Here is a 19,088-nt window from a genome sequence, read left to right on the forward strand (position 1 = left end):
ATGTGAGAGCTGCTGTGTTCATCACTCCCAGCAGCTATAAATGAATTACTGACGCACTTAATAATAATGCCTGTTGTGAGTATCTGTGTCATAAACATGGAGACAACTTGGACATTTGTTTTTCAGTTGCTGTGCCCAACAAAAGAGGTAAGCATGTATACGTCTGTGCTTGGTAGGCAGGTAACACTATGCTTACTGTGTGTTCGGGCTGGACCCTTTAAGGGAACAGTCCCTCTGTGTGGTCTCAAACTGCATCGTATCCTCGTACTCTGTTAGCAGGTGACTTGTCTCTGCTGCTTAGCTGCTGATATCGTCTGTGTGCGTGCGTGCATTTCTTCCATTGCACATGTCCGTCCATGAGATGTAGGAACAGGACTGCACAGCCTTGGCCAAAGAAATTGCAATTTAGTTACTAAAATGACACACCTCTAATTACTGGATATTTCAATTTTCATATGTAAATGGTTGATAAAGTTAGAAATCAGCCTCGAGTATAAAGCTGTGATTTGTGTCACATGTTTCATGACTATTCAGAAATCACTGTGGTTAAGTTTGTGGTTTTTTTGTTACTGTTTTTTTTGACTAAGCTGTGCAGCTGTTTGATGGTGTCAAAGACTGCTGTTCTTTGCTAAATACACACACACACACACACACACACACACACACATTTGCTCAGTGGAAAAAGCTCAGCGTGCTTTGCAGTGTGAGTGTGTGCACCTTTGTGCCAGAGAGGTAAGACACAGACAGTATGGGATGAGACGTACAAGGTGTCTCTGTGTGCTCTGCGCTCTCCATCTGCTCCAGTTTGCTTTGCTAGCAGCCCTTTTCCCTTTGCGTGCTCTGTTACAACAGTGAGCACATATACTGATGCACACAGACACGCACGCAGCGCTGCTGCACTGTTGCGTGTGCCGTAACTGCGATAAAGCTCTGCTTTATAGAACCAACAAATCATCACATCCGTTAAACAGAAGTAAGGTAGCAAAATACCAGATTTGTATGAACAGAAAGAAAAAGAAAAGAGATGAGCTCAGATGATTGGCTGCACTTGAATAAACCAGTCACTATGCCTGATTTAATTTGGACTCATGTACGTCCAATCACAGGAAGTTAATTCTGTTCATGTGGACGTAGTGTGGGAGAAACGTTTCATCACTCATCCAAGTGAATTCTTCAGTGTCTGAAGATTTCCTTACCTGGATGACTGATCATGAATTAAGACATGTATGTCTAAATGATGAACGGATTAATTGATAAGGTCACACTCATTCCCACATATTAACACACATTTGCCAGTGCAATCGCAGGGGAGAAAATACTCACAGGCTTTGAAATTTCTCAGTTTTTTAATGTAAAAACTGTTTTTTGCTGAAGCTGCTTTGCTTTGTTGTATGTGGTTTATAATAATTATACACAGGGGGAAAGTCTATATTAATAGGGCAGCTCTGAAGCCTGGTTATATGCTGCTCCCTGTCTGTGAGGGTTGTGTACTACACTCACACAAAGATTCTTGAAGCGCTCTCTCGTCTTTTTTTTCAGTTCGAGAAAAACGGAAGAGCCTTTACATCAACCACGTAAGTAACTGAATCATTAGCCACTGTGTGTAATACGTTTGCTGTTATGATTGCTGTGCAGTTAGTAATTTTAATGTCTTGTATTTTTTGCAAGTTAACACACATTTCGGAGAACAAGGTAAAGTCCTCCGAATGACCCTCAAAGTAACCCAAACCCGTTTCCATTGTTCCTCCCGTTTTTTTTTGTTTTTTTTATCCCACACTCCAGACTCCAATTATAGTCTTAGTGTTTAAAAAGCTTTAGATGTAGTACAAATGTAGAAGAAGCGTGGTGTTATGGTGCAGGTCATCTTTGTCCACACTCCCTGAGACCTGAAAGACAGGACTAGCTAAATGTGCAAATGTGCTTTTTTGTTTGAAAAGAATTTGCATTAATCAGTTCCTGCAGGGCCAAATGAGAAAACATCGTCTTGTTTAAGTCATAAACCTGTTTAGTGTGCACCAGTTAAAAATAATTTTGAATGAAATGAATGGACGATGAATAGAAAGGTCATTACTCAAGGTGATGAACTTGCTATTCATCAAGTTTTTGATGTTTCTCTAAAGATGCACTCCACCATAAATACCATTCCTGCATGCAACAAAGTGAGACACTGACAGACCCACAGATTAGCTTGTGGGCTCACAGGTGCCCTACTTTCCATCCTCATACCAGGCCTTTGGCGCGTCCAAGTATGACAGAAATAGAGATTGACGTGTGTGTCTCTGTTTTTTGGTACGGACGTGTTTGAACTCCAGCATTATCCAGGCCCAGTGAGACGGAAATACAGCTCCTGTTCCACCATATTCCTCGATGACAGCACTGTCAGTCAACCCAACCTGAAATACACCATCAAATGGTAACCCCCATCTGAGCGATTCACAGCTTTATCTAATATTGAAAGATTTTTCCCTTATTGTCCTCTTACACTCATTTTTATTTACCTTTTTGTGCTTGCAGCGTAGCCCTTGCAATATATTATCATATAAAGAACAGGTAAGATTAACCTTTTATTTCTTTTGCATCAAAATTCCACAAAATACAAAAGCCCTGCAACATCCTGCTTCATTCTGACCCAGAAAGATTAGATTAAATTCTTTACTCTTTAGATACTTTGATATCCAGCTAAGCTTGACATCCTTTTGCAAAGGGATGTGTTCTTACTAAAGGCTGTGGAGACACTAAATAACGCTTGCATGGAGACATTTTTAAATAAACCACAAAGCAGAGAAGAACAGGCTGTTTTATGTAGCAGCTTAAGTGACTCACATTTCTGCTCGCAAAGATGCAGCCTGGAACACATTTTTGTGTTGTTAATAGAATTTGTTGGATTGACATGACTTGACAGATCTCATATTTTTTTAAAAACACGGAAGCTTTAGGATAAAACGTGTTTCTATAAACTGAAAGTGGTAAGAATCCCATATAGGGCAGCTGGTTGAAGTGCAGATTCATTCATATAAATGACTTATCAATGAAATGATGCATCTATTTTTGATTTCTTTTCCTCTTTTTAATTCCAGAGACATCGACGGAAGAATGTTGTTAGATATTTTCGATGAGAAGCTTCACCCACTCTCAGTAAGGCCGCAGCCGAAGATGAATTTCCAGTACACACAAACTGTCAGGATTCATCAGGAAGACTAATTGCATGAGCTGATAAACGGCGCATAAGCACACATGGATCACACAGTGGCGAGATGTGTAATCTCAGGAGCCATCTGGATCATTCAGACGTGTTTTAAAATGAATATTTGCTCAACAATTTCAGTCTCAGATTTTACATAACCCCTTTGTTTTACGCCCCATGTCCAACACCACTAAACCTCTGCATTCAGAAATAAGCTGATGTATCGAGCAGCAGTTTGTGATTCCACTTTGGGAAACGATCTGATTTCATTTCATTCTTATCTTTTCTGGTGTTTGTCGCAGAAGTCCGAGGTTCCTGCTGATTATGACAAACACGACCCTGAGCAGAAGCAGATCTACCGCTTCGTCAGGACGCTGTTCAGTGCCGCGCAGCTCACTGCCGAGTGTGCCATCGTCACTTTGGTGAGTAAACAGTTCAGCCGTGAAACGCAGTCCCTGCACACTTTTAGCCCTTTTCTATTCGCATTTACTCAGATCGGCTGGACGCACGACTCGCTTCGACTCGTTTTCCATTACAAGCACCTAATGTGGGTTGGGTCATTACAGCAACGCGACAGAACGTCCCGTGACATCATTTGGATGTGACACAAACGCCACAATAAAGGAGGACGTCGGGGCGATGTTACACCTGCTGCTCGGTCAGACTCGGGGACCGTGGTGTTGTTTTTGTGCAGTCATTTCCCTTGTTGCCAGGTTTCAAGAATGGCGGTTTTGATTTTGTAAAGGAGACTGAGTAGCCAGTTGGTGGCATGCATGTCACATTTTTGGATCGCTTGGAACTGTGGCCGAGTAGGTAATAAAAGAGCACCTGGTATCAGGTACTACGGGAAAACGCTAAAAGTTGCATTGAGCTGTGCCGAGCCAACCTGAGCAGGTACTAATGGAAAAGGGCTTTTTGACTCCATTTACATGTTTGCTTGGAGGGACGATCACATTAAGAGCTTTTCCAATCCAGCTGGCCCTGAGTGGAAGTGGATTATAAAAGCCTTCCCACCACTGAGTACAGCCACACTCTGTGAATGTGATTATTTCTGCATTGATGCAGTTATAAACAAAATGAAATGCAAACTTTTTGTTTTCTTTAAAGAAAAAAACAACAGCAAGGAAGGAAAAAAATATACTTTCAAGTGATTAGAAGTTCCTGTTTGTATTGGAGGAAGACAAGGGTGTCCAGAGCTCGCGGTTACAACCTAATTAAGAGACCCTTCAGCAACTCGAAGCATGACTCCACACAGAGTTAACATCATCAAGGAGCGCGAGAGCGTGGGAGACAGATAGGAATTAGGAGAATTAGGACTGTGAGTCCTAGTAATTCAGTGCTGACACTAGGAGGGAGTATTGCTTCTGCTTGTCTTGTTTTCTGCTGTCCTTAGATTGTTGGCTCTCTTTATTTTTTACTCTTCTTCTTTGTGTGATATGAAACAGCCTGTTTGTCCTTCTGGAGAATGTTGCACAAACGAAGCCACGAGACAGAGCTGAAAGTTCAGTAACAGATTTGTGGCGGTTTAATCCGTTTAGTCTCCACTCAGAATTACTTCAGTATGAGGTCTGCCTGCGCCTGTAGCAAGTGTATAATTAGAATATAATTGGTGCTTTGGCATACAGTGGGCTCTCTCCCCGTGACTTATGACATCCTGTGTGCTCACCTGTGCTTTTCGTTTCTTCTCTGTCCTCACATATCATATCACATCATCTCTTTTTCTCTCTCTGTACTAAAGCCTTAAGCAGTTCAATAGTTTATCCTTATGTTTGATTTGATGGCACAGTTAGTGCCATCTCCCTTCTCCGCTCATCTGCCCAGAAACATTTCTTTCTACACTTTGTCACTCTGGCTAACACGTGGGTCTCTAGAGGCCAGCAAAGTGCATTGTTAATGTGGCTAGCCCAGGGGCCTGGTATTAGGTTTCTCTGCTTCCTGACAGATGGACAAATGTGTTAACTGTATGGGTGTTTCTGCTTTTCCAGAGAGTAACTGGAAAGCAGTCACTGTGACGTGCTGCGTCTACGTCTTTGTCCATGTTCAGGTGGACGAGAGCGATAGTTGCATACAGAGCCTGGCACACGGCGTGCCTCCTGCAGCTCTCCAGTGTAAACTCTGCCATGCTGTCAGTAATTGAATGGGGCTGTTGGCTGGTGGTTATTGGTGTAGCTTAGCTGACACAGCTAAATTTAGACAGGGGAGTTGAGATGAAAGCTGGGCGTCTTGCTTTCCCCAAGTTATTACATCACAGGTGAGGAGAGAGAGGATGGAAAAGAAAGAGACCCAGAGAGTGAGCATGTCATCCTCTGGGAAGACGAATCAGATTTCCTGTTGAGGGACAGAAAAACCAGACAAACTTATTGTAGTAGATGAAGTTACTGTGTTTTATTATCAGACAAGCCTCCTGAAATTGAAGCAGCTATGCCAGGATGTAGTCTTCTTTCATTTCTCGATGTTTGTCACCTGCTGCCAGTTTTGGGCCACAGCAGAAACAGGCTGGTATTGTCTTCAGGAAGGACGCCCCACTGAGCACGACTTGTCTAATTAACCACCTGAGCTGTGACAAACTGGGCTGCAAAGTGGCATAAAAGAACTTATTAATTTCCTTTTCACAACCTGCCATCCTTGTTAGTCTGAAAACTGAAATATTTATTACGATGTACCTCAGGGTATACATCCTGAAAATGGTATGGCTATTAAAATGCAAAGAAAGAAAGTAAGTAAGAAGTGACAAATCTAAGCTTGTGTACTTTTAAATCTTTCACTTTACATCATTTTTAAAAGGGAGCTGAATGTGGGCTTTGTGCACTAACTGTTCGAGCTTTCACAGTTCAGTCCATGAATCTATCAGAAGACCTTCTCTCTTGTACTGTAACAAAATGATGATGAGTGGATCAGAAGATTTAACATCTGCACAAATGCTTTGGCTTGTGAGGATCAGGTGTCTGTGTGTTCTGTGCGCTTTCTGCCGTGTAGACTGTGGGAATTATTTCGAAGGAGAGAGAAGGAGACGGTGCAGGGGTTCGATTGGCATGAATATTTCACGAGGGAGCTCCGGGGAAGCTGGATTTCATCAGCCTCTGACATCATGGAGGTGGAGTAGGCAGGAGACTGCAAAACTGTAAAGCAGCAAACTAACCCTTCAGATAAACAGAGGCAGGGAGAACAGAGGGTAATTAAACACAGGAAACCCCGAGGACACAAAGGCTCGATATGATTATTAACGTGGTGTTTACTTGCTTATGTTTTGTACCTTATGTTAGCGTTACACCGTGGGTGAAGGAAAACACAGAGCGATAGCAGTTTAGCAATCTGACTCTTTTGACCCTGCGTGTAGGATGTTTTAGTCGTGTGAAACTGACTTGATGCTGTTAATGCTAGTCGATGCCAGCTGTTAAACAAAAGGCAAAATTGAGAGTTTTTCAGTTTTGTTTTTGTGCTAAAATAACTGTTTTATTTCAAGATGCTTACTTGTGACAAATCCCTTTGTCTAAGGTGTATTTGGAGAGGCTCCTGACCTACGCAGAGATCGACATTTGCCCGGCCAATTGGAAGCGGATCGTGTTGGGAGCCATCCTCCTGGCTTCCAAAGTCTGGGACGACCAGGCGGTTTGGAACGTCGACTACTGCCAAATTCTCAAGGATATCACTGTGGAGGACATGTGAGTCAGTTTATTGACATCAGCAGCGTAGAGCTATATCCCTATAGACTCAGGTCAGTTGCAGAAGACGTCTGCTGTTATTTCTGCACTAAAACAGCTGAGTTGGCGATAGAAGCTAAAGCCTGGCATTTTATTTTCATTACATGGTTGTTTAAGAACATAGAAACAGTTTATTGTTTAACCATTTGCATGGAATAAATCAGCTAAAACACTTGATTTGTTACTAAGAGAAATAAAACATTATTAACTGATGGCAGCAGCTGAAATCAAAGCTATTTAGTCCTTTTTGTTTTCCCCGGACGCTGTTCTTCTCTGTGATCTTATGACTGGGAAATGTCTGGACTATTTCCATGACAACAGCTTCTCTCAAAGAGAAACCAGTGTCCTTGTGTGGGAGGTGCAGAATCACATGACTGACTATACCATATGATGATTTCAATAACATTAGCATTTCAGAACATACTGTAGCATATTCCTCCGAATGTTCAGTGTGAAACATTTCCAGCAGGAGTCTGTACGTCAGGCGCATGTTTAGGTTTAGGTCACATCTTTGGAGCACAATGGCCCTGAAACGAGGACTACCAGTTATTTTTATCACCGATAATGCTGCAGATTGTTTTACTGATTAATCAATGCAGCAATCAGCAGAAAAAATCATCCAGAATTTGTCAAGAATTTACTAAAGTAGCAGCTAAAAATTTATTATCGCAGCACCCCCCCCCCCCCATCTTTCTTCCTCAGAGCCACAATTCTCAAAGGTTGGTGCCATCAGCTGTTTGCTGGCTCCTAAAATGCCACACAGCCATGACCCTGGCAGAGTGTCAGCCATGTAAATAAATGCTTCCTCTTTGACTCATGGTTGCTGAGTGGGGTGATGGCAGATACAGCAGCACTTGTCTTTCTGTCCTGAGAATAGTCGGGCTTTGTGTGGTCAGCCTGTTTTCAAGAGCTGCTAAGAGTCTTTGACGGGAGAGTCTCTGACCATTTCGTCTAATGCCTTTGATCTGAGCAGGGATAGCTCAGTAGGTAGAGTGGTCGCCCCATGATTGGAAGGTCAGGGGTTGGAATCCACTTAACGGCTACCCTGAGGTACCCCTGAGCAAGATACCGTCCCCACACACTGCTCCCAGGCGCTAGATTGGTGGCTGCCGACTGCTTCACTGAGTGAATGGGTTAAATGCAGAGAAGAATTTCTTGTGACGATGAAGTATACATTATTATTATTATTATTATTTTATTTTGTTCTTGAGCTTAGAGTGTCTGAGGGACTTCAGATTACATTAGTTCCTCTTGTCACTTTCCCCATAAAATGGTAATACAGGGAGTGCAGAATTATTAGGCAAATGAGTATTTTGTCCACATCATCCTCTTCATGCATGTTGTCTTACTCCAAGCTGTATAGGCTCGAAAGCCTACTACCAATTAAGCATATTAGGTGATGTGCATCTCTGTAATGAGAAGGGGTGTGGTCTAATGACATCAACACCCTATATCAGGTGTGCATAATTATTAGGCAACGTCCTTTCCTTTGGCAAAATGGGTCAAAAGAAAGACTTGACAGGCTCAGAAAAGTCAAAAATAGTGAGATATCTTGCAGAGGGATGCAGCAGTCTCAAAATTGCAAAGCTTCTGAAGCGTGATCATCGAACAATCAAGCGTTTCATTCAAAATAGTCAACAGGGTCGCAAGAAGCGTGTGGAAAAACCAAGGTGCAAAATAACTGCCCATGAACTGAGAAAAGTCAAGCGTGCAGCTGCCAAGATGCCACTTGCCACCAGTTTGGCCATATTTCAGAGCTGCAACATCACTGGAGTGCCCAAAAGCACAAGGTGTGCAATACTCAGAGACATGGCCAAGGTAAGAAAGGCTGAAAGACGACCACCACTGAACAAGACACACAAGCTGAAATGTCAAGACTGGGCCAAGAAATATCTCAAGACTGGTTTTTCTAAGGTTTTATGGACTGATGAAATGAGAGTGAGTCTTGATGGGCCAGATGGATGGGCCCGTGGCTGGATTGGTAAAGGGCAGAGAGCTCCAGTCCGACTCAGACGCCAGCAAGGTGGAGGTGGAGTACTGGTTTGGGCTGGTATCATCAAAGATGAGCTTGTGGGGCCTTTTCGGGTTGAGGATGGAGTCAAGCTCAACTCCCAGTCCTACTGCCAGTTTCTGGAAGACACCTTCTTCAAGCAGTGGTACAGGAAGAAGTCTGCATCCTTCAAGAAAAACATGATTTTCATGCAGGACAATGCTCCATCACACGCGTCCAAGTACTCCACAGCGTGGCTGGCAAGAAAGGGTATAAAAGAAGAAAAACTAATGACATGGCCTCCTTGTTCACCTGATCTGAACCCCATTGAGAACCTGTGGTCCATCATCAAATGTGAGATTTACAAGGAGGGAAAACAGTACACCTCTCTGAACAGTGTCTGGGAGGCTGTGGTTGCTGCTGCACGCAATGTTGATGGTGAACAGATCAAAACACTGACAGAATCCATGGATGGCAGGCTTTTGAGTGTCCTTGCAAAGAAAGGTGGCTATATTGGTCGCTGATTTGTTTTTGTTTTGTTTTTGAATGTCAGAAATGTATATTTGTGAATGTGGAGATGTTATATTGGTTTCACTGGTAAAAATAAATAATTGAAATGGGTATATATTTGTTTTTGTTAAGTTGCCTAATAATTATGCACAGTAATAGTCACCTGCACACACAGATATCCCCCTAAAATAGCTAAAACTAAAAACAAACTAAAAACTACTTCCAAAAACATTCAGCTTTGATATTAATGAGTTTTTTGGGTTCATTGAGAACATGGTTGTTGTTCAATAATAACATTATTCCTCAAAAATACAACTTGCCTAATAATTCTGCACTCCCTGTAATGGTATCACGTCATTAAGCCTTAAAAACATTATGGTTTGTTAGTTTCTAACTAGTTGACAGTGAGAGATTCACAGTTTTCTGGGTTTGCAGGACAAAAATGTCAGCTTCATTTTAATGCTTAATCTTAGATTGTGGTGCATTTGGAGCAAAACGGGGAAGATGCCTCTGAAGCATGAGGTCAGAAAACTCAGTCTTATTTACCACGTCAACCTCAAATCCACTTGTGTGGATTATTCTGAGGAGGGACTCGGTGCTGTAGACGCCACCTCTCACCCCTCCTGCTTTCACACTTTTCTGCATCAGTGGATGTCTATTCTTGTCCTTGAGCTCAAATTCACAGGGCAATGAGCGTAATCCACCTGTTCAGGATTCTCTCCAGTGAGTGCAGCACAGTATGCACATCTGCTGTGCTCCCATATGGCAATTTACCGGACTGTGGCTCTTGATTTGACCAGAGATTTCCTCAGAAGGTCAATTTGAGTCCGTTCAAAGCCATGTTCTGGAACCTAGCCTGCTAAATTTCACGTTCCACCCACTGACTGAACAGTAGAAACGTCTTGGGAGAACACTGAGGAGCAGAGCAACACAAAAAGAAACAGATGAAAACAGGCTGAATGAGGAAAGATGAGGAAAAAGCAGCACTATTAGGCAGAGTTTGGCTACAGCAGAGCCTAAATTTAGCCCGTCTGTTGCTGCGTGGCTGTGAAAATATGTGTGTGAGCAACAAAGGGTAGGAAGAAGAGATGGCTAGTGGTTACAGTGCAGAAGGATTTGGTCACAACTGAAGAGTAACAGATGAAAGCGTCTGTCATCACGCTGCACCGAGGATCACAGAGCTGCTGAGCACAGGCACTGCATGACAATAGCACTTTCATGTGGGATTAATTCTTTCTTACACATAACGCTCAGTGTTCCTTGCTTAGATAGCATTCCCTTTTATCATAAAGAAGAGGCTTATGTTTGGTGGCGTAGGCTCAGTGCAGCCTACGCCACTCTGTGAGATGTTGGCTTTACCAATCAAACTAACCTTTATTTAAATAGCATAAGACTAATTAACTAACTCACACGTTTTCTCTTTCTTTTTTATGGAAAAAGGAATGAGCTGGAGCGTCAGTTCCTGGAATTGCTGCAGTTCAACATCAACGTGCCGTCCAGCGTCTACGCCAAGTATTACTTTGACCTGCGCTCGCTTGCTGAGGCCAATAACCTCAGCTTCCCCCTGGAGCCTCTCAGCAGGGACAAGGCGCAAAAACTAGAGGTGAGAAGCGCGCTGAAGTACTAGAGATAGGTTTATGTTTTTGGAGCTCAGGTAAAACAAGAAAAAAAAGAGGAAAAATATCAATTTATTTCAGCCTGGAATAGAAAAACCAAGGTAATTTGGGTAGTTGGTATTTTGACGAGCTTCTGATCATTACAAAAACATAAATGTTGATCTCCTGCCGGGTGAAGGACAGGATGCAGGGACGTGCTGCTGTGCAGGTAGCTTCGCTCTCTTCCTTCCTGTCCTGCAGCCTTACTGCTGTTAGTGTTTCATTCATTGATGCCATTGCTTGATCTGTTGGAGCAAAACAAACTTTTTACAGCAGGTATACCAGTGTTAATAACGGCTGCATTCCATTTAGTTTTAGAGTTTTAAACATCAAGCTGGCTGAAGGTGAGACGTCTCCATGTGACGAGTGGAATTGGTTGATTAATTTATTTGGAGATGAGACCATTCCTCAACATTAATCTAGTTATTTAATGTCCAAAAATAACCCCCAAAAGAAAAAGCAGTTTACTTAAAAGACTGCTAAAAGTGAACCCACGTGTCTTTGTGATTTTGAAAAAATTCCCATTCCCACCTGAGTTGAGCAGGACAATAAGAGAGAAACTCTGGTGTGATCGAGAGGTCATTATTGTCACTTTCTCACCTGAACTGCACAAAGCACAGTTTAAATGAAATGTTTCTAAGCGCGTTTGGTGTGTGAGCCCATCTCAGACTTGTGGTGTCGTAACCACTACTTACACATAACACACTATGTGTTTGGTACACACACACAGGCAAAGATGTTCTGTAGTCACTCCAACTAAAACATAGGAAGGCACCCCCGGCTCCATCTCACTTGCTCTTTTGTTTGACTTGCAGGCCATCTCACGGCTGTGTGATGACAAGTACAAAGACTTGAGGAAACTAGCCAAGAAGCGCTCGGTGAGCGCAGACAACCTAACAGTGGTGCGGTGGTGTCCGGCCATCATTTCCTAACACTGGCTGTCTGCAGAGGAATGCATCATAGACCTGTACTGTATTTCTGCCTAGTATGCAGGCAGACCAGGTGGGCAGCAGTCGTGTGGATCAGTGTCAGTCTGGAATCTCCTCACACATACACACGCCCCTTCAACAATCTGGCACTATTACAAATGTTATTGCATCCAGACTGGTTGTTGTACATAAAAGAAGTCCTGTTTCCTGCCTGCACCGAACCAAACGGAGCTAAGCTGAACCAAACTGAACGCTGTTGGAATGAAGACCACCTAACTTCAGAAGATAAGCAGCCAGGTGGAAATACAGAAGTGGAGAGACTTGTGTGAAGTCCAGAAATGAAAATAGGAACACGCTTAAAAAGCAGAATACAGGACGTAACAGCGGCAGCGGCGCTTCATAATTCCCTCCAATGCTCAAGTGCTTGTACAGCTGCTGGAGGGGACGCCGTGTACATTCCTTTGATTTTAATCTTCTGGTTCAGTCAGTACGTTAGCTGAAGCATGAGATGATCGTTTGACAGCTTATAGACACATTTCAGACTTTACTTCAATTTCTCAGTTAGTTTGTGTTTTGTTGGGTGTTTTTGTTCTTTTCCATTCCCACACAGCAGCTCCCTCTGTTCGCAGAGACAAGCGCATACAAAAGAAAGACATTTCACAGTTAGCTTAGCAGTACAGTTGATACGTGGACTACATATCCTCAGCCCTCCTTGACAAACAGAATCCGCTGAGCATTGTCTCAGATGGGGACCATTTGACTGAAGTTTTCATCAGGATAACTGACATTCAACGAGACAAGTCCGTTTTTAGCTCAAGGGCACTTATTCACCTTGTAGGCATCCAGTTGCAGAATAGTATCTCTGACAGTACGGCCACCCAGCAACCATTCAGATAAAGCAATATTCATGCATCGCTTTGTTGTTGTGATTAAATATAACAAAGCACGCACACATGGGAGGAGATTTACTGGAAGACAGAAACGAGACATACTGTAGAGCTTCTGTTGTACTTTATTCACTGCCATTGCCCTGACCTGTGGTGCCTGTAATAAGCTAGTTAAACACTTCTCCCCTCTCTGCTGGAGAAAAAAAAAAGAACAAATAAGTCTGAAGTATTTTTTTTTCCTCTAGCGTTTTGTACGGTTCTTCCAACTTACAAAGTAACAGCACAAGCGAAAACATTGACATTAAAATGCCAACTAAAAGCATGAACCTTCAGGGTCGTCACAGACTGAAACGAATGAAAAAGCTTCGAGCGATGATTGAAACACTGCTTACAAAATGATAGATTGTATACATTTTGCTAAATTGTCTTTGTACAGTGTAAATACAGCACCGTCGTGTGCAAAAATCTGTAAACTGAGGTCATAATGTTAAAAAAAATACAAAAAGAATAAGGTTAGAATATTTATATGGGTCAGTTTATACTGTAAATGGGGAGGGGCAAATATGTCTAAATATGTGTTTCTATGACAAATCAAGCAAAGAAGAGAGTCAAGTTTTACGATTTAAATAGGAAACACCACTTAAGATTTTTTGGTCTCTTGTCAACAATTTCACAATGCTGAAAATGCCATTTTTTTTAATGTGACATAATGTGTGTGGTATGGAGATAACACATGACAATTCAATTTTATTATTATTATTATGATTTTTTTGTGTTTGTAAGTCTTCTCTGTGAAACGTTACCCTACTCATGTGTTTTTGATAAAATAAGGATGTTTGTTTCCTCTGATGCTGTAAAATTGGCAAGATGTTGTAAAAGGTCATCAGGTGAGTCAAAAATATCACTCAGTATGTCGTTAAATAATAATAATGTCTGAACTGAGAATTCATATTTGGCAGACTTATTCTGTTAACACGCATCACTAACCCTCCTGTTGTCTTTGGCTCAAATTTAATTTGTATCAATTTCCACATGAATTTGTTTTTTTTAAATTGGACTTAAAGATTTAAAAAAGTTAAACCCACAAAAAAAGATTTATTCAGACTGTATTTAAAAGATGGACTTTGTGCCTTAAACCTGCATTTTATCTCATAGCCAGCAGGGGGCATTTCGTCTCGTAGCAAAAAGGAGTCCAGTTGCACAGAAGTGTATGGGGAAAAGGAAGTTGGTGTCAGTCCAAATGCTCAGCTCCAAGTTGTAACACTTTTCATGTCTACACCAACTAATTGGCGATTCTGTGAGAAAATTCCCTCTTGACGACTTTTCCACTTCTCACTCGTAGCTGGTGAGTTAAAAAGTTTATTTTGGGTCCTGATTGGGCACGCTGTCCATCTAACGAATAAATGGAAGCACGTTTTTCTTTTACGACTGATTGGTGATGTTAAGCACTGGCGTTCAAAATGTCTTTTTTATACAATATTATTCGCTTACATCAACAGTCATCTGATAACCTTTTGCAGCATTTTGCCAGCTTCACAGAAACATTAGTAAAACTGTCATAAACAGTATTTTCATAAACGGCTCCCTTCCTGATTCCTCCTCCTCCCCCTTTTTTTTCCCCTTGAGTTTTTTCCTTTAAAAACAGAAAAAAGGCCAGTCTACAGATTTGAGTTCAGTTGCTGTTCTGGGTGTATGAGGATAGGATAAAAATGAACTTCATGTGACCGGCTGTTTGCCTTACAATCAACCAGACTCTAAATCTAAATCGGTGAATAGACACAATCTTGATGTAATCTAAAAAAAATCTAAGGACTTACTTTTATTTCTTTTTAATGAAATAAAAAGATCAGGGGGAAAACGCGTTCTGATTTCAAATGTGACATCGGTTTGTTCTTGTGCATTTCATCGGTAGCCTCCAGGAGTGTGATTTATGTTACTTTGCTTTTCTAAGCTACCAGAAAATCAGTCTGGCCTGCAGGCGTGCAGAGCGGCAGAACTGTACCAAAGTCATGGAGGAAAAAATGAAGGAAGCTCTGATGTGGTGTCTGATCTTAGAGAAGTGCTTTTTTTGTGTGTGCATGTGGCGCTTTGAATGATTGGTAAATAAAAAGTGCAAAATGCATCTTTGGGGGAAGTTACGATGCTGGAGTAGCTGTTGTGAGATATTGAAAGATTGTATATCCTATTTATTGTATGTGTGTGTACATACCGCCCAGTGTGGTTTTCTCTGCACGCAGAAAGAAGCCGCGTGGCTGACAGTGGTGAATCCTGATGTGGAGAACGTACCCCCTCCCTCTGATAGCAAAGACCGGTTTTGTGTGTTTGTGTGCGTGTGCGTGTGTGTGTGTGTGTGTCATAGCCTTGTGCACTGAGCTCTACCTCTGCATAGAGTTTTACTTTTTTCTCTAATGTTTTTTCTTCCTCTCCAATATGACATTTTTCAAATTTGACAAATACAGCTTTGATCATGATGGCAGTAAACTGCTGCAGCTGTGACACTTTTGTTCTTCTTGTTGATGGATAATTTCAACAACTTGTACTGTATTCTGTTGTAAATGTCAGTGTATTATTTCCTCCTTCCATTTGTTCCTGTTCTGAGTTGCCAAACTTTTCTCTGTATGTTTTCAACTATGATTTAAAAACAAAAAAAACAAACCTGCTCCCATTTTAGGAAAAAAACTTTGCAAGAATTAAAATTTCCAACCTTGCAGTTCATGGTGTGTTTTTTCTTTGTCTCGCTTCATCATAATCGATTTAATAATCAGTGAAAGAAACACACTCCAAGAGCTTAGACCTCCTTCTCTTTCACCTTGTTAACTCAAGTGTTTTTCACAATAAGACAATATTTTGATATGTACTATAATGTACAAGTGATGTGTGTTGCGCTCACACAGTGTACCATTTAAATGGCTCACAGCAAGTGCTAATACAAAGATTACATTCTGCCATTCAGTCACTGAGGGACACATTCAGTCCTTCATACTGGCCTCGATTTGTTTTTATTTTATTATTTTATTAGTCCTTTATTTATCCGGGTAAAAATCTCATTGAGATTAAAAATCTCACTTCCAAGAGAGACCTGGCATCATGGCAACAAAAGTCAAAAGATTTGTGTTTTAATTGCTGCTGTGGTAACTATCCAGGTCATTTCAATGAAGAAGTGCTGTTAGCTTTTATTAAAAGCACTGTTCGAACCGCTGTTGTGAACACCATCAAGCTGAAGTAATAAGTGAATAGGAACAACATCACTTTACAAGTTGAGAAAGTTCTATAAAAAACAGGAGTCTGTGAAAAACTCAAGTACACAAGCAGAAGTTTTGGCAGTTTGCTGGTCTGAAACATCTACACAATGCCTCAACCTTCCCATGAGAGGCGTTCCAACAAAATCACCCCAAGGCCAGACCATGTGATGCACAGAGAAACATGTTGAACTCTAGTGCACTTGTACAACTATAGAAAGAAAAAGTACATTTTGTATGGAAGGAGAAAACGTCTCCCTGAAAAGACCGTGGCAACACAGGTTTGAGTTGCAAAGTTACATCTGAACAAACCTAGAACTGGAGATGTTTTTCTCCTAATAGAGAGCTCAACTTTTGGTGAAAACTAAGCATGGCATATCAAGACAAATGCCTAATAACGGTCAAACACCGTGGTGATGTGATGATTTTGGACCTGGGTACTTCATTGAGTCGACCACAAACTCCTCTGTGTACCAAAGTATTCTAGAGTCAAATGTGAGCCATTTATCTGACAGGTAAAGCTTGGCCCAAATTGGCTCCTGGAACAGGACAACGATCCCATGCACAGCACTAAATCGAGACAGAATAGCTGAAAAAGAAAAGATTCAAAGTCGTCAGCCTGACTGAAACAGGAATCACACACAAGAGAGTGGGGGATAAATTAATGCCGGAAAACGTTGATGAACTGAAGCAACTGTAAAATTTGGTACAACAGGATAGATTAGTCCTGTTACAGTGTTACCAATAGTTTTAATGTTCCCCAAGCCAGTTAGATCTTGCTAATAATTAGAGAAATCTCTGTACGTCCATCTGTTTGCCTTTTCCTCTGCTATCTCGACTCCTGTTCATCTGATCCACCTCAAACCTAGCAGGGGTGTTTCTGGAGCTTGCAGTGTTCTTCCTGGTGTCTCTGCTGCCTTTTTGCAAACTGCTCAAACATTTCAGATCATTTGGATTAAAGTTTGGTCAAATACTTTGAATGAAGAGTCAGAAAAGCTAAACTTTGTCCGGAATGGAGATGTAAAATTTGCTCTGATCTGCAATGAGGAGTGACATCATTAGACAATATCATTAAAGGTGCTGAAAGAATTCTCAGTAGGGTTCATCGCTACTTAACCCTTGTGTGGTGTTCGTATTTTTGTTACTCAGCCAGTGTTCATGGGTCTGGTGGACCCGCTAGAGTTTTGGCTTTCCAAATTAACACTATCAAACAATTTTATGTTAAATTACTCAACAGATGTTTACTTCATCCCAATTACAAGACATATGAACAGCAAACATGGTTAATTTTTTCCCTTTACCTTTGTTAGATCACATTTATGAATTAATGTGCTTCTCGTTTTTCTTTTATATAAAATGTTATAAATAAATCAGTTATAATCAAGTGGAGTGAGTGGAAAGACACAACACATTTACACGTGAAAAAATAATTAATTGTTTAATTTTTCTTTTGAAAAAAACTGAACACGGGTCTCACAGACCCGAACACCATACAAGGGTTAAACGTTTCACAGTGACATTTGATCTTTTGTCAATATAAAAACAGCTTTAAGATGAAGACACTGATCCCACAGGACAAGCATTACGTGTTTTATCAAATTAGAAATTTCTCACCCTGTATGTTCATATTCAATGCTATATCCCAAGCCTTTTTATAATCTTTTGGAAAGTTTGTCACTCGTGTTCATTGGAAGCAAACACAAACGTCTCATGCATCATTTCCTAGGAGATGGGAGACGGCTGTGGATCAGGTGGATGTTCAGGTAATTATTTAGGTGGGAACTTTTCCAAGTAATTAGATAAGTGAGGAGCAGCCAAGTTTGAAACGAAAACGATTGTTGGCTTGAATGGAAAATGCATCTACCAAAGCCACAGTCTAATGGGGAGGATGGAAAGCTTTCCTGGGGATATTATGCCATTATGGCCTCATATTTTAATGTAGTGAGTTTGAGAGTTTGATGTGAAAAGCGTTAGCTTTTTTTTGTTTGTTTGTTTTAAATCAAACTATGAAATGACTTTAAAAATGTTTTGCCTGTCATTCTTTCTTCTAAAGCAGGGGTAGGCAACTCGAGTGCCGGTGTCCTGCAGGTTTTAGATATCACGTGAGTGAGGATGCTGGCACTCGAGGCCTGGAGTTGCCTACCCCTGGGTTACCCCTTTTATAGAAACCAATCAGAGTGGATGCCACATTCTACTTTAAATCAAATACAGATTGTGGTCCACGCCACTCCTCTGGGAGGGAGAGAGAGGGTAGCAGTTGAGGCTCTTTTACTGCTAAAACTGTGCCGTTAGCTGTTGCTTTGAACTCAACCGGAGCAGCTGCACAAATTTCTTATGCTGTCTTGAAAAGGTCATCACGGGCAAAATAAAATCAGTCATAACAGACTTCTGAGTGGGATTTTTTGTGTGTGTGGGCAAGCGTGGACGTGCTAATGATCACTGATCTGTAGTAATTATGAGCCAAGCCAACTGTCTTTACCCATGTGTGCCCTCAGCAAACTAACGTCATGGGGAATCTGTGCTCTGTACAGGAGAGAGTCAGTCTCTCTCTCTCATGGTCTATATACATATATATGTGTGTATATACATATATAGCATACATACACCTGTGCTGTCTTTAAGACAAATGATTAAACATGGCTGTATTTCCTAGCCGTATTATGCGAGCTTCCAGTAAATCCTTAACAGCCATAAACTGCTATCAGCTGTGGGAAAATGCAGTTTACAACCTCCTTATGTTTCACGAGAGCAAATCCACTGTCTGCATATCTGCACGTTATCTTTATTTGTCATTGTAAAATGCCTCAGTAGCTTCTTATATTTTTATGGAGCGGCCTGTTCGAGCATGCCTACCATTGTGGTGAAGAACCTAATACAGTAGTTTAGCATGAGTAAGCCGGGAGGCTTGTTCCTCTCCTGTAAAGACAACCAACAGCACCAAAATATCTTTGCAATGCCAGGACAGCGGTGAGCTTTTGCGAGTGGGTTAAGAA

At 41.4% G+C, this 19,088-nt stretch overlaps 1 protein-coding gene across 4 annotated transcripts in view; it reads left to right on the forward strand.

Moving 5' to 3' along the window:
* ccny (cyclin Y) overlaps window positions 1-13,054 on the forward strand; it is a 43,781-nt gene extending 30,727 nt beyond the window's left edge. The window contains exons 3-12 of one of the 4 annotated variants that reach the window (XM_026179373.1): window positions 127-147; window positions 1,540-1,574; window positions 1,669-1,692; window positions 2,313-2,413; window positions 2,515-2,550; window positions 3,078-3,135; window positions 3,487-3,606; window positions 6,680-6,846; window positions 10,826-10,988; window positions 11,856-13,054. In XM_026179373.1, the coding sequence (XP_026035158.1) occupies window positions 127-147; window positions 1,540-1,574; window positions 1,669-1,692; window positions 2,313-2,413; window positions 2,515-2,550; window positions 3,078-3,135; window positions 3,487-3,606; window positions 6,680-6,846; window positions 10,826-10,988; window positions 11,856-11,972 (842 nt within the window). In that variant the 3' untranslated portion in view covers window positions 11,973-13,054. The remainder of the gene's footprint in view (window positions 1-126; window positions 148-1,539; window positions 1,575-1,668; window positions 1,693-2,312; window positions 2,414-2,514; window positions 2,551-3,077; window positions 3,136-3,486; window positions 3,607-6,679; window positions 6,847-10,825; window positions 10,989-11,855) is intronic. The other 3 variants (XM_026179375.1, XM_026179374.1, XM_026179376.1) reach the window with 3 other exon arrangements.
* Window positions 13,055-19,088: the final 6,034 nt, after the last annotated feature.

Source organism: Astatotilapia calliptera, chromosome 9 (assembly GCF_900246225.1).
Source record: "Astatotilapia calliptera chromosome 9, fAstCal1.2, whole genome shotgun sequence".
In the NCBI taxonomy this organism is placed as follows: domain Eukaryota; kingdom Metazoa; phylum Chordata; class Actinopteri; order Cichliformes; family Cichlidae; genus Astatotilapia; species Astatotilapia calliptera.